The sequence below is a fragment of the Pelodiscus sinensis genome, chromosome 1 (genome assembly GCF_052426305.1).
Source record: "Pelodiscus sinensis isolate ZL-2025 chromosome 1, ASM5242630v1, whole genome shotgun sequence".
Lineage (NCBI taxonomy): Eukaryota > Metazoa > Chordata > Testudines > Trionychidae > Pelodiscus > Pelodiscus sinensis.
Window position 1 is genome coordinate 83,352,180 of NC_143052.1, and position 23,270 is coordinate 83,375,449.

Sequence of the window (23,270 nt, forward strand, 5' to 3'; positions counted from 1 at the left end):
ACAACACACAACTTCACAAGTCTGCAAGATCGGGTGTTCAGTTAAACAGTTTCCATGAGAACACCTGCAAAGGGACCAGAGGATCAAGGGAATTCCTTTGCAACCCAGGAGTAAATACATTTTCCTAAAATATTTTTAATATGCAAGTCCATATCACATGCAGTGTTCATGTAGCTGTGATGGGCTATATCTACACTAGCAAGATTTGCTGATGAAAATGCTATCGACAGGCAGGAGTCACCAGAACTGGAAACTTGTCAAACCGGTTTTTCTGGTATCCACTGTCGATAATTTGTGGCCCCATGTGCAGCTCTCTCGTGGACAGAAAGAGTAAAGCATTTTAGGCTTGCATCCCACAGTGCACTGCGGCATCTTAATGTACGAAGTACTATGGGAACGTGGAACATAGTGCTAGGCATGATGAGAATGTGAAAAATGTCCTATCAGCCTTCTATTTTCTTCCCAGGCATCCCTGGGGTTTTCTGGATTTCGTATCAATTCGAGAAATAGTGGTGAGAAAACATGGTCCCCAGCCTTCTGCCTCTTATCGTGAGTACTGTGCAGAATAATCACACAAACCGGCATACCTAATTATGGACCTACTAGCAGACAATGATGACGAATACTGGTCAGATATGGATTATGATTCATCAGAGTCTGATTCAGAAGAATCACCAGATTCATCAGAATCCAATTCAGATTTATCAGACTTAGAGAACGATGAATTGAGATCTAATTTTATTGCAGCAGACCAGAGATACTCATTGGATTGTTGCTTTTGGGCTAAGGAAACCAGCTCTGAGTGGTGAGATCGCATTGTCATGAATGGATGGGACAGAGAGCTGTGGCTACAGAACTTCAGGGTGCGTAAAGCAACCTTCCTGCAGCTGTGTGCTGAGCTGGCCCCCTGAACTGCGGCGCAAAGACACTTGAATGAGAAGTGCTCACCCAGTAGAGAAGCGTGTGACCATTGCTTTGTGGAAGCTGGCCACTCCAGATTGCTACCGTTCAGTTGTGATCACTTTGGAGTAAGCAAGTCTACAGGGCAATATTTATGCAAGTGTGCAAAGCAATAAATGACATTTTGCTGGACAGGACAATGACTCTGGGAAATGTGGATGACATAGTGGCTGGCTTTGCTGAAAAGGACTTTCCTAACAGTGATAGCGCAATAGATGGGGCACACATCCCCATTATAGCACCACTCCACCTTGCTAAAAGTACGTCAGTCATAAGGAGAACTTCTCCAGGTTCTTGTGGATCACCGGAGGCATTTCCCAGACATAAATGTGGGATGGTCCGGAAAGGTGCATGATGCACGCATCTTTAGGAACAGTGGTCTGTACAGGAGAGGCTGTCTGCTGGCATTTTCTTTCCAAAAAAGAAATTTGCAGTATGGGATGTGGAAATGCCATAGTGATCCTCAGTGAAGCAGCCTACTCCTTGTAGCCCTGGCTCATGAAGCCTTACACGGGGCACCTGGATAGTAGTAAGGAGTGGCTCAACAACAGGCTAAGCCCCTGCCGAATGGTTGTTGAATGTAGCTTTGGCAGATTGAACGTGAGATGGAGGTGTCTCTATGGCAGGCTGGACCTTTTGGAGGCTCATATCCCCAAGGTGTTGGCTGCATGCTGTTGCTTACATAATTTCTGAGAGAGTAAGGGTGAACCATTTCCCTGTGGGTGGAGCACTGAGGCACGGGATTTGGACTCACACTTTGAACATCCAGATGCTCAAGCTGTTAGAGGAGCACATAGTGTGGCCATCAATATCAGGGAGGCTCTGAGGAACCTCTTTGACAAAGAGAAGGCCTGAGATTTCTGTGTTGGGGAGGTGTAAGCAAGGCATTCAGGCCAAAGTGTTTGATGTGGGTTGTTTAATAAATAATATAAAATCATGGAAACATGCAGGACATTTGTCTTTTATTGTATTTTAAAACCTCACAGCTGTGCTAACATCCAGCTGTCATCATTGGCTTCACAGAGAGTGCAGTGCAAGGGGAAGAAACCATTGCTGACCACGATAAGTGTGTTGAGGAAGAAGGGTTGCTGGATGCAGAATTGCACCTTTGCAGCCATGCAGGGCTGGACCGAGCTATTCCGGCGCCCCGGGCAGACAAGTTAATTGCGCCCCCGGGTTGGGGGAGGGTGCGTGCGCGGCACCGCCCCCGCCTGGCGCGTGGGGGAGGGCGCGTGCGGAGCTGACGGCAGCAGGACAGCCCAGCCTGGCTACCGCCACTGGCGCACAGCCTGGGGCCACCTAGGGCGGGCCGAGCCTGGCCGTGCAGGACCCCACGGCTGTCGCTGCAGGGGTTAACACAGCCCCCGGCCCGGGCGGCCGCTGCAGGGTGGCCGCTGGGAGCTGCTGCAGCCCGCAATCCGGGAGCCAGGCGCGCGGCTCCTGATGGCAGCTATAAAGGGCCCCCATAGGTTGGTGCCCCGGGCAGCTACCCAGCTTGCCCATGCCTTAATCTGGTCCTGCAGCCATGCATGATGAAGTTGGGGGTGGGGGTGGGGGTCGAGGCACAGTTCTTGGGAAAAGACTTATGGCTTCAGGAGCAGAGGAGGCCTTATGTTATGGTCTCTAGTATTGTTCATGAGCATTATACTCATCAGCAGGGCTCACTGAGCTGCGGTGAGCCCCGCTCGCCAGCCGTGCTGTCAGGTGTTCTGTGCATGCGCAGATCGCTCAAACCCGGCTCTTCCGGGATGTAATCTACTCGCCATGGGCAAGTAGATTACATAGATTGTCTAGCCCTGCTCATCAGTATGTGATTTTGTTCCAGGCTGGGGACAGAGATTGCCCTCTGCACCACCATGGAATTGGCCAGAAGTCTGATACATCAAACTGGCCGATTGCTGGGATCTGATGGAAGCCCAAATCAGGTGTGCAGGTGTTTCTCCTCTTTTCTTGCTCTCTGGCAGTGTAACCCACACATCTATTGGGTGTGGTCCCATGTATTAGTAGCACTTGGACCACTTGCAGAGGGAAAGAATGAGTGTGTTCTACAACCTTAGCTGAGAGGCAGATAGGTTTTAGCTGAAGTGGTAGAGGTTCATACACTAAGCTCCAGAGGTCCCAGGTTTGGATCTGCCTGTTGGCATTACAATAGCACAGATCTGATGGAACATGGTTGTAGGGCCCAAAAAACTCCCCCTACAGATAAGGAGAATCTGGCCTTCAGTTTGTAGACCAGTTTTGGTACAAGGCTACAACAGAGAAAATTTCCTGCAGTGGGTACCCAAGAAGAGGAGAATCTGTGGAGTCTGTGCAAGAGCTGGCCACCAATTACATCTTCGTATTTCCATTCTTTTCTCTTGGCTCACTGGTGCATACACTGTGGCTACATCTACACTGCAAGCTTTTTGCGCAAGAAATCTTTTGCGGAAGAGTTCTTGCACAAAAACTTCTTGAGCAAAAACACATCCACACCTCAAAGCGCATTGCAAAAGCGATGTGCTTTTGCGCAAGAGAGCGTCCACACTGCATGGACACTCTTGCACAAGAAAGCTCTGATGACCATTCACAGAATGGCCATTAGAGCACCTGTGCTTTTTCCCCTAGGGGTTTCTTGCACAAGAAACCCCTCTGAAGCGTCCACACTTGCCTTTTTTGTGCAATAGCTGTAGCGCAAAAAGGAGTTACGCCTTGTAAAAGGAGGTTTACCTATACCGGCAAAATCTCTCTCTTCTGCCATTTAACTGTTGATTTACTTGCACAAAAGCACATTTGAGGAATGGATGCTCCACAGGTTTTTATGCAAAAGCGGCCATTTTTGTGCAAAAACCTTGCAGTGTAGACATAGCCTCTTTTATCTTGCTCTTGAAAGAATTCCACTTTACTTGAGACCAGACTGAAGTAGGAAAATAGAAACCCATGCTACCAAACTGGAGGCCAGAGTCTGTTCTCATGAAGAATCCAGTTTAGCAAAGGGCGTAACTGCTTAAGTCCACTCCTATTCAAAAAAAGTACTTAAACATGCACTTAAAGGTAAGCATATTTTCATGTGCATTGCTGAATCAGGACATTACTTTACAGTAATTCCACAGTCACCTTGATAATTATAATGGTGTTACACTAATTTAGAGTGATATAAGTGAGATCAGAATATGCCCTCTGCCCTCATTAGATAATGATTCATTATAACTTTACAGATCAATAAAAAGGTCTTATTTATTTCAGCAATAATATTTAACATTAAGAGCTAATCACCGACAGTCTCCATAATTATCATACTTTCACAGTTGAATGCTATTGCTTTTCTCCCCCATTCCCATTAGCTAGTGAAATCAGTACATTCCAAATCAGTGGACTTATACCAACTTGGTTCAAAATACTCCATTTACTATAATTTTTGTGAGACTTTATTCTAAGAGTTTTTGAATGTGTATACTGAAAAGCCAGTATTCCATGCACAAGAAAAAGGTCTCTTTTACTGCAGGATGGAACCAAAATCAAGAAAATGCAGTACTTGTTTAATTAATGCCTAACCAACAGATCCCTTTAAACTATTAATATATGTTTCTTACACAAAAAGGTTTGTGAGTAGCTAGGAGAAAGAAGACAGCTTTTTCACGTCAACACTCAATAAAAGGCTGCTGTATGGTAAGTTTTATTGAAGAATAATGGATCAGTCCACATGGGATTTGCATTCCTTTGTACTACATGTTCTTTAGGGGCTGTGATTAAGGATAAACAACTCTTCAGAATCAGAAGATAGTTTTTCAAGCTGAAGCAAAATAGAGCAATGGGACATTATGCAAAGCCCATGCAAATATGTTGCAAGCAAGCAATTAAACCGTAAAGTGCAAGCTGCATCATGACAACAATGAAGAGCCTAATAATGACTCTGTACAAGAAACTGAATTTGCTGTCAGTTTGATTCCAGCTCTTGAGATGCAATTTACTTTTATGAAGATTAAGTCAAAATTTATTCAAATGTTAATGTTCCTAAATTTAACATTTTAAGAATAGTTAACTTTTAATTGTGCGGTCCTATTTGTAATGCATCAGTGCATCCTTTGTGTACATTGTGGAATACTCTGTTGCATAAACTGTGATCCCTAGACATACGTTAATTAATTGACAGAAAGATATTAACATTATTCAGGCTTCTGTCCATTGTTATGGAAATTAGTTTCATCGTTACCACATTAACATAATCCCCATTGTATTAAATTCCAAATGTTCTTCTCTTAGTAGACTCTACTTCTAGGGCCTGATTCTCTTCCCTCTCATATCAGGAGTCAATTAAGTTACTCCAGTGCAAAGCAAGAAAAGAAGTGTGTGTGTGTGTGTGTCTGTGAAAGAGAGGACTATCAGAGTTTCAGGGCAGCTGCACCTCTATTTGCCCTTTGTGGTCCAAAGGCAACCAATGTAGGGGTCACCACTGTTAGATGGAGACCCTCCTCTCTCTCTCTCCTAACCAGGGATTTTGAGGCTGCAGAGCTCCCTGCCTTACTCTGTGATATCCCCTGCAAGCCAGAAGGCCTATGCTTTGATTTCTCTGTGAAAGCTACAATGAGTGTATTGCAGCTGTTGTGAGGTACCACACAGGCCCCTTCTAAGCAAGCACGTTTATTCTTATAGAAAAAGTATTCCATAGAAAACACTGAAACAATAGAAGAACCTACATACATGCTAAAAAGTTTATCAGAAGTTCACCCCATTCCAGCTTAAGGCTCTGAAAGGTGTTTGTCCTTTATCACCACAACTGGGTTTTTCCACTGGTTCAAGTTCATCCATCTTAGATCCAGAGCCCAAATCCAGAGAAGGTGGATCAGCCATTTCTTATCTGATCTTGGACTTCTGCATCAGATAATCAGCTGATAAGAATCCTCCCCTCATGGCATAGTTTCAAAAGGCTGGATTTTTCCATAACCAGAGTTGGGTAATTTGCATAGACTCCCACTAGGGATGCCCCAGGAAGTCCACTTATTATCCCAAAAATCCTATTTGCCAGGCACATTTTCAATAGGATCTTTTGAACTTCCTTGCCTGTCATATTTTCCCTTAGAATGGTTACATACAATCCTGGCTCACAATAACACATAAATGTATTACAGCAGTGTCTTTCAAAGACATTTCAGGAAATTACCGGGTCTGTCATGAGGATAATCAGGCTTATAGTATACACTCCTTATTCTCAACTCGTGGTAAGCAAATTTATATGCTACAGCTTGATTGGAAGTCAGGTCTTTGGTGCTAATTTCTTCAGTGGAGCTAATTTCAGAAATTGACTGGGAATCATTTTAGAAGCAGTACCTCAATGTAATAAATGGGTCAAATTCTGGACAGTTATAGAGCTGGCTACAAGCTGGATGAACATTAATGCAGTATCAGTTGACTCCTTAGTTTGGGAACTTCATCTTTGATTTGTCATGATGAAATAATATTGTGTATTTCTATTTTCACCAAAAGAGTTCTCTTTGAAGTCTCTTCCCTCCAGACTACTTCTGCCAAAATGTCTGGACTGTGCTTTCTGACCTGAAACCTCACCCTGGGATGCCTTTCCATGGCTCCTGTCATAGGTCTGCAGAATATCATGTCTGCATTGGCTGGAATTAGAATTAGGGTTGAGTTCTTCTGCCCCTTGCTTTCCCTCAGCTCAGAGGTTTTCCGGCATGAGCTTGTATGCCCAGGCTGGATAGAAAGTAACTCTGCTTCCCAGTAACCCTACTGCAGAACACTTCACTTTATCACAGTCTACATGTGTAAATAAGAGTAAACTACATAGGTTACACTAAATCACACAAGGTCAGACAGTGCCCAGCTCCTTTGCAAAGGAGTTTGTGAGCAAGGAGCTTCCCCATTTATGACCCTCCTCCCTAGGGGGACAGAGCATAAATAAAGTCTTTGGGTTTTTTGGTTACATGAGTGCAAAAACTGTGTCAGACCAACATTAGCTACCCAAACTGGGATGGGGAGGAGATAGAGCCGATACCCCATCGCTTTCTACACTGGCCACATGCTGTACTTTTTTAAAGGGAGACGCAATGAGAGTACGCAAAGTCAATGCATACACCTCTTAGAGTTGCATTGGGCCTGATTTTTCATTGCCTACACCCTTTTTGGTCAGTTACACCCATTGGGGGAGAAAAAGAATGGGAGAGTGGTACCTGGACAGAACAGGGAGCAAAATGAAGAGGGAGCAGGGGACTCCATGGAAAATCTTCTGGAGTAGTGATCTAGCTTTCTGCTTCCTTGCACCTGGAGGAGTCATTTGCATCTGTGCAAAAGGAGTCAAAATGGGTATGAAATGCTCTCACCAATGTGAGTGGAGAATTCTGATTTGGTGATGTTTCATGTAAGTTGTGCACAGGTGTAAATGGCAGTGAATACAAAACACTCTCAAACTAGAATTCTCCACTTACATCAGCAGTAACATTTTACATTATTGCTAGATATAAATATGCCAGTTTTTTTCATGGGAAATTTAAAAAATTGTTCCCCCATTTCCTCTGAAATTTCCTGCAAAAGTGTTTTGGTTTCTTTATAAAAAATATTACCTCTAAATGAACTGACTAGATGCAAAGTAGCGGAGAATTAGATCCAGTGGTTTTGCAATTGCCAGAATAAAGTAAGCAGAGCAGTAGAGACACACAGGAAGAGATCATGAGGCTTAGAACAAAAACAGCAGAGGATTCAACTGTGGAAATTAAATGAGAAGGCTGCAAAAGTGGAAGATCAGGGACTGATGCAAAGGCTGATAGGCCCTGGTAGCCTGGGTGTATTGCAATACGGTGTTTGGAAGTGTTTGTGGTCCTCTCTAGCAAACAAGTAGACACATCAGAGGATCCCAAGACTTACCCAGAGAGGGGACTGGGAGAGAGGTTGGGAAAAGAATGAAACTTCATCTATAACACAGCTTCTTTTCTTGGCCCTGTTACTTTTTCAGCATTCCTATGTGCAGCTCCCAGTTACTGTGCCAGAATAGGAAACACAAAGCTACTCTATTAAAAGAAAAAGATGAAAAGCAGCTCCCAGAGCCAATTCATTATCTCTTATTTCTCCATATTTCTCCATAAATGTTGAGCTTTGTGCCTTAAAAATGAACCTACAGACTTGGCATTTTGCCTTTTATGGTGTCATAAATCTCTGAGAATCATCATCAAGGTAAAGATGCAGTAAGGGAGGGTTTCTGAGATAAGAATGAGGCTAGTCCTGTTACTCGCCCAATTTTTATTCATAAAAATTTGTCTTTCAAAAAAAATCTGTATTTTGGCCCAAATTAATTACTTGAGACTCCTTAAAGGGAACATTCAATGAGTGTGCAAAAGGTTGAGTTGCCAAAGCCACTGCTGGCTTATATACAGGACATTGGCTTGGAATTAGCTTTCACTTGTGTAAAAAGTATAGAGGAAAGTCACGATTCTTTATTTACATAGCACGAAAGTGCACAGAATCTTCATTTAAAATCTACATTTGTCAGGACGCAGGGCCAATCTGCTAATCCATTTGGGCCAGACCTGATACTGATTTTCCTCTCTGTCTAGCCCTTTCACAGCCCCTTGTCTCCCATTCTGATTTCTTGGTCCTGCTTTTTGAACCCTGGGTTGAAAAGCTTGTTCATTTTACCATCTTCAGACAAGCTATTCCTACCAAGCTTAACTGTGAAGTATCTCAAATCTCTGTTTCTTGTAGGTACCAAAGGCTAGATCCACAAAGAGATCTTAAGCTCGGTATTGGCACCCTGATGCCCATTGGAATCTTCATCCTTAAGTTAGGCGCATGGGGATTGGAGAGTTGGGAGCATAAGAACGGGAGTCATAAATGCAAGTGCTCTGAGCAGGAAGTAGGGTTGCCAGATGGTTTAACCAAAAATACCAAACACCTCCCACCCCCCAAAAAAACCACTGGGGAAAAATTCTGTTCAGGAAAAAAAAAAGGGGAGACCAAAGTTGTTGAGCAAAAAAAAAAAAAGGACCTCGAGTTATTAAGCAAAAAATTTTTTTTAAATTTAAAAAACCCAGAGTGGCCCCTTTAAGAAATGATTTTGAGGCTTTTTGGCCCTAACAGGTGGGCCAAAAAACCTTTGAGGCTGCCAGCAGCCATCCACCATCTTGTCTTCCTGCTCCGGGCCAGACAGCTCCACCGTGGAACCAGGTAAGCACCTGGGATTTTCGCCTCCTGGCAAGGAAAAAAATCAGAAAATACCGGACATTTTAGGTGTCTGGTATTTTCACCGGACAGGAGGCGAAAATACCGGACTGTCTGGGTCAATACCGGACACCTGGCAACCCTACAAGGGAACCACCTGATACCCAGTATGAAATGCAAAAAAGGGGGGGTGGTGGTTTACAATTCACTTCTCAAAAGAAATTAGGCTGGGAGTTACCTACCTGTGGACCCCTGGAGTTAGACATCTAAGCTTCTTGCTCACATACGCAAAGAAAGAGAGATGATGGTACCAGCCCCCTCTTATTCAGTAGTCCATAGGTTACAGCCCTGACTCCACATGTGGGAGTGCCCTATTCTAATCCCAGCTCTGCCTATTGCGGGACAGTGACTCAAACACAGGACTTGCACCTCCTACAGAAGTGCCCTAACCACTTGGTTAACCGGGGGAGGGCAGCACTCAAGCGCTCCTGCTGAAGCTGTTCCATTTCAGAAGCTGAGCCAGTGAGAGCATGCAAGTGCCAATGGCCTAGTTGTTACTGGAAGAGCCAGATTCCAATCTCTGTTCCACCTCAGACCTCGCGATATGAGTGACCACATCTGGAGACATCGGGAAGCAAAGGCCAGTGTTAACCATTTGGTCCCAACTAACTTGTCCAAGGTCACATCTGTTAGTGATAAAGTCACAAACATAACCCAGAACCTTGATTTCCATTCCTTTTTTTTTTTTTTTTTTTAACCTTTAGACCACACTGCTTTTACACAGTCACACCCAGCCTGGGGTTTTTACCTTGACTTTTATATATGATACTGAAACTTTCTCAAGTGGCGCTCCACATGGCTCGTGTGCAGTTGGTTGTCATACTATGCAGTAGTTGCCTTATATTAAAGAGATCTGTTCGTAGTTCAGACTTTACACTGATGCTTTGAAGAATACTGAGCCAGCTCAGTTGCAATTAAATAATACCCTTTCGAGCTAGGTATTTTAAGATGGTGCATATTTGAAACTACCGTTTCAACTGAAACTGTTTCCATATGTCTGAAATTAAGTGTTACGATTAGTGGGAGTCAGCAGTGCATAATTTAAAACAGCACACACAACTCCGGTGTTGCTTTAGGTGAGATACACATTGCTATTGGCTGTTAGAAGTAATTGCTGGAATGTAGCACACTGTAATAAATTAAATGTGATATATGCTAAGCATGCATGCTTGCCATCTGGTTGCCAGAGAGTTGCTGTTATTACTTTGCACGTAAATACAAGTGGTATTTAAATGCAGGGAACTGAAGTGTGCCTAATGCATAAATTCCCACATGATTTAGGGCTCTAGCCCCCTAGACTCAACATTTGTTTTAAAATATGAAATAAGAAGAAAATTTGGAATTGGAGGCCTCCTTTCTTTGCAATTATCACAAGCTACAATAAAGTGAAGCCAACATATTAGATATTGCAACAATAAAGCCATTCTGTGAATGGACTTCTTTGTAGCATGCTACCTCAAATACTCTGAATAATACTGAATTCCTTCCATTATCTAAGCTATTTGTTGATTTCTACATGTGCAGGTCTCAATCTCTAGAGCCCTGCAGATTTGCAGATAGTCACTTTATATCAGAAAATGTCTGCGGATAAATGCATATCCAAATTTTAAATCTAGAGATCTGCAAATCTGTGGGCATCTTTGTGAATCACAGATCAGATGCAGATATAAATTTTGTATCTACACAGGGATCTATCAATCTCCTAGTTGCTGCACATGCAGAAAATCTGCTGATTTTGCATGCAGATTGATTCAAGGCCTGTATTTGTACATCTCTATGTGGACACACTTTACGGGGATGACTTCAGTGGGAACTGTATATATACATAGTAGCTACAGACCAAACTTGGATGAGCCAAATCCTGCCCTGGTTTACACTCTTTGCAAACCTGCTAAAGCCAGGGCTGAATTTCTTCATTCTGAGCATCACCGGTAGAAAGGCTAACAGAGAATTGTGTGAAAACACACGAATAACACTCTATTCTATGGTCAAATTAAATGGGAGTGGTCACCAATCCTGGTGTGGCTATTGCCATAAGGCTCAACCTTACGAGGTAGTGTGGCATTACATCACCTGTGGAGATGGCACACAGATAGTGGAGATGCTGAGAGCCTCAGAAACTCCTGAGACTGGCACCTCCTCCTGCTACTTTTGCAGATTCCCCTGTTTTGTGTGTCCTAACCCCATGAGGAGGTGAAGCCTTCTCTGCTTTTACCAAAGGAAGGGGAGCAGAAAGCAATTTTCCCTCGTGGTCCCCTTATTGTAACCCTTAATCGGATTAATAAAGAAACTGCTAATGACACTGGCGTCTTCAGTGAGCCTAGAGGCTTTCATTCCTTCAATGAAAAGAATTCACTTGGAATTTTCTCTTCAGATTAGAACAGCTGCTGCCCTCCTGTGACTTTTTACATAGGAGGGTGCACTTTCATGAACAGATGTGCATAATTCTTTGGTCAGGTACTCCTTACTCCTTTCTGTACCAAAATGGGGTCCAAAGTTGGAGAAAACTGACTCTGAATAACTCCAGAGATGATGACTGACATTGTTTGACTCTTCACATATAAAGTTAATTTTTAACAGTTGACTATCCTTATGACCCATTAGCAAGCCAACTGCATTCAGACTGTGGGCTGGATTCTCAGCTGAGGTAAACAGACATAAAACAACACTGACATGAGCCAGATGAAGCTCTGGCCCTTTAAATTCAACTGCGATCAAAGCCCTGCTATGGAGCAAACATATTCTTCTGTGAAGAAAGCAAACACAAATTGAAAAGTGTCCAAAGAAACTTCCCTTTGGATGCGAAGTATGAGGGAAATTAAACCACAACTTAATTTATTCATATCTGATCCTTTAGTTTAAAGGCCAGATTTTGCACTGGACTATCTAGATGTGATTTTCACTGAATTCAGTGAGAATCACACATGGATATCCCAGGGCAAAATTCTTGCTGAATTCAGTATGAATTACACAAACATCACCAAGAATGGAAATATGGCCCAAAATATCTATGAATTGAATCATGAAACTCCTGGGATGAGGGTGGGAAGCTCTGAGGATTCTCCATATCAACAGATAATTTACTCAGTCTTAGTCTAGACCACAAAGTTTTGCCAGCATAGCTAAGCATAGGTACGCGGGCTAGAAGTATAGAGGGGGAAAAAAAATCACACCATCGACCATTATAGCTTTGTTGGCATAACCCCCAGTGTAGATTCAACCATGCCATTGTGAGTGCTTCTGTTGACATAACTAGTGTCATAAGGGTAATGGTGTTACTATGCCAACAAAAAGACCTCCTTCTATTACATACACTATGGCTGTATCTACACTGAATTTCCGGAAATGCTTAAAACAGAATAGTTTCCGTTATAAGTATTTCTGGAAAAAGAGCGTCTACATTGGCAGGCTGCTTTTCCGGAAAAGCCCTTTTTCCGGAAAAGCATCTGTGGCCAATGTAGACGCGCTTTTCCGGAAAAGAGCCCCGATCGTCATTTTCGCGATCGGGGCTTTTTTCCGGAAAAGACTACTGGGCTGTCTACACTGGCCCTTTTCCAGAACAGTGTTCCGGAATAAGGACTTATGCCCGAGCGGGAGCAGCGTAGCGTTTCCGGAATAGCGGCTGATTTTGTACAGTAGAGCGTCGTTGCTTTTCCGAAAATTCAAGGGCCAGTGTAGACAGCTCGCAGCTTATTCCGGAAAAGCGGCTGATTTTCCGGAATAAGTGGCCCAGTGTAGACACAGCCTATAGCTCAGCTGAGATAGTTATACCAACAAAGCCTTTGTAGTATAGACAAGCCCTTATTTATTAGGAAATGTATATTGATCCCCAGCATAATGGCATGGGAAGCCTTCTCCAAAGAAAATAATCAATACAGCCTAACATAATAAAACAGCTTTCTTTTTGTTAATAACTCATCCTATTTTCTATTTTATTCTGAAGAAAAAATCAAAAGTTTGATTTAACAAACAAAACGCAACTGCAAAGCACTGTAAACTGAGCATCTAACTCTTTGAAGACCACTAGAGGGAGCAGATTTTACCAATAGTCCACTGAGGATACCTCACCACTAATGAAAGTGTAAACCCAGAGATAGCAACACAACAGATCTTCATTTTTGTATTAGAGTTTCATTGGTGGGAATCTCTCAGATAACTAGTTGAATGACCAGTATAAGCAAAAAATAAAAATAAAAATGAAAGGGTGCATTGTGTAGCAGATATGTATGTTCTTTATTTTCTGCTGTTTGTAATACAGAAAATAACCTCTTTCAATATTGTCATTTTTCTTTTAGCAAATGTGATATTTTTCCCCTCTGTTTTTCTTTTTACTTCTTTTTTCATATTAGTATCCATGCATACAGCATGAATGAGAGAATGGGGTTTCTTAATTAACTAGTATGTCCTTCTTCCACAGAAATACATGAAAATTACAGCATCTGTGTAAGTGGCTCTTTTTGGTTTCTTTTACTTTAATTTCTTGGTGACAGTGATAATTATTTAACAGGGACATGGATACCATCAACAGAAAAATAATCCCATCTCTTTCAAATTTTGACCTACTGTTACAAAGTAACACTTAAAATTACTAAAACCGAAAGAGAGCGGAGAAAAACATTTTTCTTTGTTCTTTTTTCCTTCCCTTTTATGTGTTGACTTTCTTAAATTAATAATATCTTTGTATATTTGCCACTTTCAACATTTTTCCGGTATAGTTAATTCAGTTGTTTCTTGTGTGGGTCTTTCACAAAGCAACACCACGGAGATTGGCAGAGAAGATCAAGGCCAGGTGTTCTATCTCCAGCTTCTTTTAACTCATTTATTTAAATGTACTAGATTTCAAATTGATAGTGGCACTTTAAGATGAGAAATATAAATTCTGGAGCAAAGATTATAAGGATTACAAGTAGATTTAATTCAGGGCCAACATTACTTGATAGTTGATCCTTTTAACATGCCAGTGAACTTACCTCTCCCCCAGTGCAAGGAAAGGGTCTTGAGTATCTTGAAGTGCAAATTGCTCCTTTCTTTGTCACATCATCGTCCAGACCAAAGGTTGCTGAACAGTTAGTAGAAAAATACTTGTAAGGCTTCCATGTTTTCCCAAAATCCTGGGATCGCTCCAGAACCATGGCAGTTGGCCTTGGTGACTTAAAAACCATGATTATGTGAGTAAAGTAAAACTCAGCTTCCAAATCCAGCTGGATCTTCTCCTTGTGCATGTCCTCAGCTGACTGCCACCACGTGCGAGGCAATCGGAAGGAAGAGTCGGCCATGGCAGAGGGCGGGTGAGCCCGATGGGTATGAGCAGCATTGCATTTGTCACACTTGGGCTGCTTGCATGTTAGGTCTGCATTCTCACTGTATGAACAGTACAACTCAGTGGAGTTGCGCCCACATGTGGTATCTGTCCACAATCTCCGTCCATGGGCTAGGTTTCCCATCCGAGGGTTGCATGCTTTTTCGCAGTGGGACCCAACTCCAACAACACTGCTCAGTCCTACGTGAAGGAAAATATGTGTCAGTCTAAAGCAACCTGCCATGATCAACCTCATTCTCAGACTACTGCATTCAGTCTGCCATGAGAAACAGCTCCTTATGTAACCCTCACATTAGTGGACATACATCTTGCACTGGCCAACACAGAGAACAGGGAGAGAAGTCCAGAATCAGGGGATGAATCAGGGAGCTGCTAAAAGCAAGGACAGCCCTCAGGATTGTACCTGTTTTAGTGTCTTCCTGGATCACAGGCCTGCCCTAGTCATGCCTCCTCCTGGTTCCAATATGCCCCCTGCTATTCCACCTAGGAGAGCCCTTCAACAGCCATATGACCCCTTTGCTTTAGCCTAGCTACCTCTCCTTCTGCAATGGATGCTACACTATACCCAGGGGCAGTAGATGCCCCCTAAGGTTTAGTGTGGTAGCCAAGGAACGCTGGGGTTTCCTGGAAACCACATGCAGGAAAAATTCTTAATGGGCAGTTTCTAGGGAACCCTGAAAGTTCTTTAGCTATCCCAATAAACATTATGGAGCACTTCCTGGTACAGTGGAAAAAAGGAGTATTCCCTTCTCTCGCTGTCCTGTCGGGCTTACTGGGCAAATGAGGTAGGTGAGTTTTGGGCAAGAGACAGAGGGGTGAGTAGTGCAGGGATATTAAAGCAAGATGCTTCAATATTCCTACTGAACCTGGAGGCTGTTTGCACAGTAGGAACATTGAAGCATTCCCTCCCCAGGTGCTGCAGAGGTCAGGATTTAGCCAGTACACTGGTTCATATTTTGGAAGTTTGTCACTAATGATGTGTAAAGAAAAAATTCCACTGTTGAAAGGGTGCTGGCAAGTTGCCCTGCAATTTAGTCTATGTGGTTTTTGTTCAGGTTTGTCTTGAAGTCTTGTTGATTTAAAACTCATACAATTACAGTGTCTAAACAGAAAATAAAATCACCACGGGGGTCCAATATGAAACCTTTTGCAATGCTACAGTCACGGTTTAGTAATTTTTATTACAAACTCTCCACCTATTAATGAAGCTGGCAGTCAGACAGGAACTAGATTGCATTTTATGACTCATAACCATTTAACTTGAAAAAATAAACAAAACAACTGTGATGATTTGAAAATGGGCATGCCAAAACATTTGAAGTGCATAATGTGTTCTTTATCACCGGGCCAAACATACACAATAAGTTTTATGCATCAATTATCATAGTTTCTTCTTGGTCTTTTTGCGAAGGTCAAGTGTCATTTTGGTTTACTATCTATTACATCGTTTATCTGGGGGCTATTACCATTATTCAGCTCTGGTATATAATGCCACAGTTGTGCTGGAGTTCTATCTCACACTAGCAGAGTGATCTGATAGATTTCCCTCCCCATATCCATTTCTAATACCAGGTTTTTATAAGTTTATTCAGAAAAGCCGTGGGACATTGTTTCCCCACATTTATTATAAAACACTCACAAATGGGGAGACAGTATTGGCTAAAAATATCTTAGCTTTTATTGATCAAAATCTCTTGGGTAATAAATCCACCAGGGGGATAAGAAATTAAGTGCAATAAAAAGGACTATTCAGGCAAGAACTAAAATAAGACAGTCCCAGCTCAAATTTACAAAATATACTTATGCCTATAACAGTGAATAAATATAACTGTAGAATTCAAAAAACAACACTTTGCCTTCATAGAGATCCTTTTCAAAGTACTGTCCAAACAGAAACTAATTTATATAGCTCTCCTGAGAGGTAGGGAGTATTTTTACCATGTGCATTATCAGTTAGGCCTACCATCGGCTGACCTAATTTATGTGTTGGCTGCTGTTTTGGATGCTTTAACTACACTAGTGTAGTGAAGTCACCTGTGAAACAAACAGGCCAATGTATACTGCAATACCCTCCATTACATTTCAAATCACTACCTCTAATAGAAAGCACTTTTGTGAAGAAATAAACGTCAGTTCTTAGTCAGGACTCCAGTATGATTTTTAATTAGTATCCATATTGATCAAGTTCTATCTTTGTCCTCAATATTGTATAGTACAATAAACTTCCGATAATCCGGCACCTTTAGGACCCAGGGGGTGCCGGATTATCAGATATGCCGGACTATCAGAAGGGGGGGCTATGAGGGGTCTGAGGTGGGGTGGGGTGATGCTACCCCAGACCCCCTCATAGCCCTCCCTTCTGATAGTCCTGCTCTGCCCCAGGAGTCCCCGATTCAGCCGCTGCTGGTCAGTTTCATCAGCGGCTGAATCGGGGGCGCCTGCAGCAGAGCAGCTGGGGTGCTGCTGGGTTGGTCCGGTAGCGCCGACCCTTGGCGCAGCGAGACCAACCCGTCAGCACCCCAGCTGCTCTTGGGGACGCCTGGGGCAGAGCAGCTGTGGTGCTGACGGGTTGGTCCAGCAGCGCCGCTCCTCGGCGCTACTGGACCAACCCAGCAGCACCCCAACTGCTCTGCCCCAGGTGTCCCCAAGTCAGCTGCTGCTGAAACTTATCAGCGGCTGACTCCAGAAAGCCAGAGGCAGAGCTGCTCTGCCCCGGGCTTCCTGGAGTCAGCCCTGGTCAGTTTCAGCAGCGGCTGAATCGGGACGCCTGGGACAGAGCAGCTGGGGCGCTGCTGGGTTGGTCTGGTAGCGCCAAACCTGGGCGCTGCGGGGACCAACCCAGCAGCACCCCAGCTGCTCTGTCCCAGGTGTACCCAAGTCAGCTGCTGCTGAAACTGACCAGCGGCTGATTCCAGGAAGCTGGGGCAGAGCAGCTCTGTCTCGGGCTTCCTGGAGTCAGTCGCTGGTCAATTTCAGCAGCGGCTGAATCTGGGACAGCTGGGGTGCTGCTGGGTTGGTCCAGCACTCCAGCTGCTCTGCCCCCCGCTTCCTGGATTCAGCGCTGGTCAGTTTTAGCAGCGGCTGAATTGGAGAAGCTGGGGGCAGAGCAGCTCCAATGGTCCAGCTGCCCGGAGCACTTCCGGGTTCCTGATGGTGCCGGACCATCAGGAGTGCCGGACCGTCAGATGCCGGACCATCAGAGTTTTACTGTACATAGAAGAACCTGGGACTAAAATCATTGTCCTGCTAAAGCAGTGTTTCCCAACCTATGGGTCGGGACCCAATTTGGGTCGCCTTTACATTTCAAAAGTGTCGCCAAGTGTTTCCCCAGGTAGCTCTTCCTCCTTTCCTTCCCCCATTTTTGAATTGCTTTGGATCACCAAGTCTTCCTGAACTATCAGAATGGGTCCCCATCTGGAAAAGGTTGGGAACTGCTGTGCTAAAGTCAGTGGAACTTCCAGAAACTGTTCAGATGCAAATGCATTATGCATAAATTGACAAATGGATTAATGTAAACACTTTTTGTAGTCCTCTTGTAGGCCTGTTTCCTCGGGGCTCTGTCCTGCACAGGTCTAAATCTACAACTTCCATTAAAGTCTATGGATGTTGAGGATACTCAGAAGTGGTTAGCACCTGCTAGCATCAAAGCCTTACTCCTATACTCCCTGGGACCACAGTTCTCATTCTTCATTTGAGAGTGGCTCCTGTTTCCACTGCAGTCAATAGGGACAGGTCAGGCTCTTGGAGTTCCCAAGTCAATGCCACTTACCTCGAGGAAAAACAAAATCTTTGAATAATATTTTTTTTTCAAATGAAAAAAAAATTGCATGATGTTTGCAGAGTGCTGCAATTTGTGTGAGGTGACAGTTTTCTGGCGTAGTGCTGTTTCTCACAAGAATGCAGCAAAACTGACAGATTGGAGCATTAAGATTTTCACAATGTTAGCCACAAACTAACGTCAGCTCTTCCATTACCAGAAAGTGGTGCTTCTCCATACTCCTTAATGGTTATGCTTAACCATTTCCTATTTCATATCATACCTACTGTACATACCACTGAAGAGCAATCTTTAGTTAATGGACAAGAGTACACAAGATACACCATGTACCTGTAAAATCTCGACATATCATACTCTTCCTGTTGTAATCATTTCTTCAGTTGATGCACTTGCCTTGTAACTTTTCACTTACACTCTTGCAATCGATTATATGATTTTTCTATAACAAGCTGATAGTGAGGGTTGTTCAAAAAGAAAATCAGCCTCGGGCTTGAAAACACTCCAAGGAAACATTATATAAACAGATTATATAACACAATATTAAAGCCTAATTATGAAGTGTTTTGAAGTCCCTGTAAGTGCAAAGTGTTATGCTATTTACCTTTGGTAAGACTGGGAAAGGGGTTTAAGGCTTTGGTTCATCTGTATGCTAGTTCTGCCCTCAGTACTTGTAAAGATAATTACAAGCATGACTAAAAACCTTTTTTTTACTAGTTATAGAAATGTAGCCGTGTTAGTCTGGTGTAGCTGAAACAAAGAACAGGACTATGTAGCACTTTAAAGACTAACAAGATGGTTTATTAGGTGATGAGCTTTCGTGGGCTTATCACCACGAAAGCTCATCACCTAATAAACCATCTTGTTAGTCTTTAAAGTGCTACATAGTCCTGTTCTTTTTTTTACTACATTGTGAATTCTGCTTTTCCCACTTCCCTCCAGTATTGAAGTAATGGCTCCCACACCCCAAGGGTGACTGACACCAAGACTGTTAGAAGTACATTATCTTGTAGATCTTTGCTGGTAAGACTCAGAACAGGCAGTAAGGAACAATCTCAGTGGTATACAGCTGTACTTATGCTAACCAGATACCAAAGATCTTCTAAACAAATAAGTCAGCCAAAGGGAGTGAATGAAAGCTATCTTATCTTTACTGCAGGTAAAGGTGCTGCGAGCAACATGAGCGTAGGCACAGTGGGGTGTCAGCTCTAAGGGTCAGTAAAGTCCAGGCATGTTTATCTTATTTGAGATCTTTGGATTGCTTTGCTTGTGCATAAACTTGAAGTAGCAGTTACTTGACAAAGAATGTACCTCTCTGACTTTTCCCTCGGAGTCAGATGTGATAAAGGGTTAGCACATAGAAATCACAGCTGGAAAACACTTATCAGAATGCACTACCAGGGCAGACAAAGTGCACTGTTTGGTTTAATTTTGGTTTAATTTTAGCTGTCTTGCATGTGGGGGTTCCTAAACGTTCAGCGTCTGAAAGTTTTTCTTAGTGTTCTAGTTAAATATTCCATTCTCCAATTCCATTGTCATTACCTCCTAGTTTTCTCTCTCTCCAAACTATTCCGGGCAGTCACCACATCCCCTCCTGGGTGTTGCTTAACTAGCCTATATCTTTAGCCTTTGAAAACTCCCCTTACCGCTGAAACTGGAGAGATGGATGCAGACGGCAGGTGTGCATCTGCAGTGCTGCATGGGAAGCAGCGTAACAGTCTGCCCCAAATGGAATTTAATTGGTATTCTTGAAAAGAAATGCTGGCAGAAGGAGAACTGACTCGGGAAATACACATGTGGTATGTCCAGGACCCAGCGGGAAAGGAAGGTGGAAAAGGGAGGGAGAAAAAGGTGACTTAAACCTAGAACATTTTACCGTCTGAGGACCCCTTACCAAGGAATCAGTAAAACCCAAGCAAAACAAAGGAACCTAAGGTCCGAACGGTCACTTTCCCGCACCCCTGGCTGATCTTGATCGGGGAAGAGGTACCTTTTGCTTTTACAGGCCGTTCCATCTAGAGCTAAAATAAGCCACGCACTTTACTCGCTTTCCTGCTAAGGAAGCTCCTGTTCCCTTTTACTTAGGGAAAAAGGCTGAGTTTTTAAAAAAGCAACTGAATGGCATTCCCCAGTGCTAGCCTGGCATCTTCCCTTCCTGGATTAACTGCCCCTTCCCGGCGTCTCCCCTGCCACTGGACTCTTCACACTCTCTTAGGAACTTGTCAAAGAGTCAGTGGCGTTAAAAAAAAAACTCCCCCCCCCCCCCCCGCTCTTTACTGGCAAGGCTGATGAGGAACATTGGGGTCCGCAAAGTCCCAGGGTGCCTGCTCGTTACACAGCGGGGTTGTACATGGCAAGTACAATTCTTTGTTCGCTCTGCAAATGCTAAGCTGGCGAGGAAGATAAACGTTGATGGTTAATGATCGTTAAGGGCATTTACTGCCCGGAACCATCTGCTGGCGGCGGCAGCAGGAAAACAGGGACTATTAAGCCATTTCATAATCTTGACACTTATGTGCCCCCGCGGCTGCGGGCTTCATTCCTCCCCCGCGGCTGAGGGTTGGGGAGGCGGGCGGGGAGGGCTGAAAACACACCGAGAAGACCAACCTGCAGCTACCGCGGAGCAGCCCAGAAGTGCAAGGAGCCGGAGCCAGCCCTCCATGGCCAAAGCGCTGCTCCAAGGGCATGGGGCGCGGCGGCCCGGGAGCCCGCAATCTCTTCTGCACAGGCGGACGGTGCTGCCGAGCAAACGCTCCCCGGCCGGTCATTCAGCGCGCCCCGGGCAGGCGGGAGGCTCCGGCCCCCGAGTTTCCCCCGGGCAGTGACATCGCGGCCGGGACAGCGGCTGCCTCCTGCGGCCCCCGGGGAGCCGCGCGCCGGGCTGGGACCATCTCACTGCCCCGCGGGGCTCCTGCTGCGTCCGGGCCGGGCATGGCCCGCGGGCCCCCGGCGCTTCACTGCCCCGCCCCCGCCCGCGGCTCTGGCCGGCGCCGCATCGCCCCGCGGAGCCCCGGTCTCAGCGCCTGGCTCCTTCCCCGCCGCGGCCAGCCCCTGGCGCTGCCGGCTCCAGCCAGGAGTGGCGGCTCGCGGCGCTGCGGCGCGGGGCCAGCCCGCGGGGGGACGGGCCGCGCTCCGAGGGGCTGGGGGCTGACACCGCCCCCCGCGCATCTCCCCCAGCCCGCCTCCCCCGGGCCCCGCGGGGCCAGCCCCGCCTGGCAGCCGTGCCCGCCCGCCCCCTGAGCAGCGCTCCGGCCAGCCGCTGCCCTCCCCATCAGCTCCCTGGCCTCCCCTTCCTGCCCCGCCAGCTCCCTGCGCTTCCCCTCCCAGCTCCCTGCCCTCCTCCTCCCTCTAGCCCCCTGCCCTTCCCCTCCCAGCTCCCTGCCCTCCTCCTCCCTCTAGCCCCCTGCCCTTCCCCTCCCAGCCCACTGCCCTCCCCCTCCCGCCCCACCAGCTCCCTGCCCTTCTCCTCCCAGCTCCCTCTCCTGCCCCACCAGCTCCCTGCGCTTCCCCTTCCAGCTCCCTGCCCTCCTCCTCCCAGCTCCCTCTCCTGCCCCACCAGCTCCCTGCCCTTCCCCTCCCAGCTCCCTCTCCTGCCCCACCAGCTCCCTGCCCTTCTCCTCCCAGCTCCCTCTCCTGCCCCACCAGCTCCCTGCCCTTCCCCTCCCAGCTCCCTGCCCTCCTCCTCCCTCTAGCCCCCTGCCCTTCCCCTCCCAGCCCACTGCCCTCCCCCTCCCGCCCCACCAGCCCCCTGCCCTTCCCCTCCCGGCTCCCTGCCCTCCTCCTCCCTCTAGCCCCCTGCCCTTCCCCTCCCAGCTCCCTGCCCTCCTCCTCCCTCTAGCCCCCTGCCCTTCCCCTCCCAGCCCACTGCCCTCCCCCTCCCGCCCCACCAGCTCCCTGCCCTTCTCCTCCCAGCTCCCTGGCCTCCCCTCCTGCCCCGCCAGCCCTCTGCTCTTCTTCATCAGCCCTGCCAGCCCACTGCCCTCCCCCTCCTGTTCCACCAGCTCCCTGCTCTTCCCCTCCAACTCTCTGCCCTCCCTTTCATGCCCTGCTAGCGCCCTGCCCTTCCCCTGGTGCCAAGCTAGTCCTCCTGCCCTTCCTCTCCTACCAAGTTAGACCCCTGCCTTCAGCCCAGCATGCTCTCCTGGCCTTCCCCCTCCAGCCCAGCTAGCTTCCTCCCCTCCATCTGAGCAATGCCTCTCCCAGCCACTCCTCTGTTTTGCCCTCTCTCCAATTCGCACCCCTCTTTTACCCCCTCCAATCCAGCTAGCCCCCACCCTTGACCGTTCCAATCCAGCTACACCCCGTTTTTCCCTTTCCAGCTAACCTAGTCCTTCTGCCCTTCCCCTTTCCAGCCATCCCCTTGGCTACCCATTATTGCTACTTCCCCTCAGCCCTAGCTTCCCCAACCACCTCGCTCCAGAAGGCTCTTATCCTTCCCATCCTCTTCCTTCAGCCATTGCTGCCTCCAGACATTTTGCCCCAGCCATTTTTTTCTCCCATCCAGATCAGCCATTCTGTGCCACAGCCACCAACCTGCTACTCTCTTCCCAATAATCCCCCCCTGCTTCCCAGCCCCTATCCCCTGCCCTTCCAAAGCCTCAGTCCCACAGCTCAGCGTTCATTTAGTCCTACATCCCTTATGTCAATGGGTTCATGAAGCAGAATGAACTCACTTCCAGGCTCCCACCCCAATATCACTAGGGTCTGTTTGACACAAGAAAGGAAGAAGGCTAGATGGAGACTGTGCTGCACTGAAAGCCATTTGCTTCCCTGTGCTTTAAACACAGACACATTTGTGAGAGTCAAATGACAACATGAACCAGTGCTCATCCTAACACACCTGTAAATGGTTCCCTTCACCCCACACTGCATTTCATCTCCCCTTCTGCTAAGTGTGTACTAGAAACCTTCTGTCTCCTCAGCAGCCACCAGTTGGATGAGACATAGAAGTCTGGATCCAGTCTTCTCAGAGAGGTGACAGTCTGCAGCCCAGCACTTTGATTGTCAAACAGTGAG

At 45.9% G+C, this 23,270-nt stretch overlaps 1 protein-coding gene across 5 annotated transcripts in view; it reads right to left on the reverse strand.

Moving 5' to 3' along the window:
* Positions 1–21,462, reverse strand: part of NTN4 (netrin 4) — a 94,347-nt gene extending 72,885 nt beyond the window's left edge. The window contains exons 1-2 of one of the 5 annotated variants that reach the window (XM_089780419.1): positions 20,862–21,462; positions 14,130–14,659 (exon numbers count right to left, since the gene is read on the reverse strand). In XM_089780419.1, the coding sequence (XP_089636545.1) occupies positions 14,130–14,659; positions 20,862–20,916 (585 nt within the window). In that variant the 5' untranslated portion in view covers positions 20,917–21,462. Of the gene's footprint in view, positions 1–14,129; positions 14,660–20,848 lie in introns of all 5 variants that reach the window. The other 4 variants (XM_006118291.5, XM_089780420.1, XM_006118290.5 and 1 more) reach the window with 4 other exon arrangements.
* Between the last annotated feature and the right edge of the window lie 1,808 nt (positions 21,463–23,270).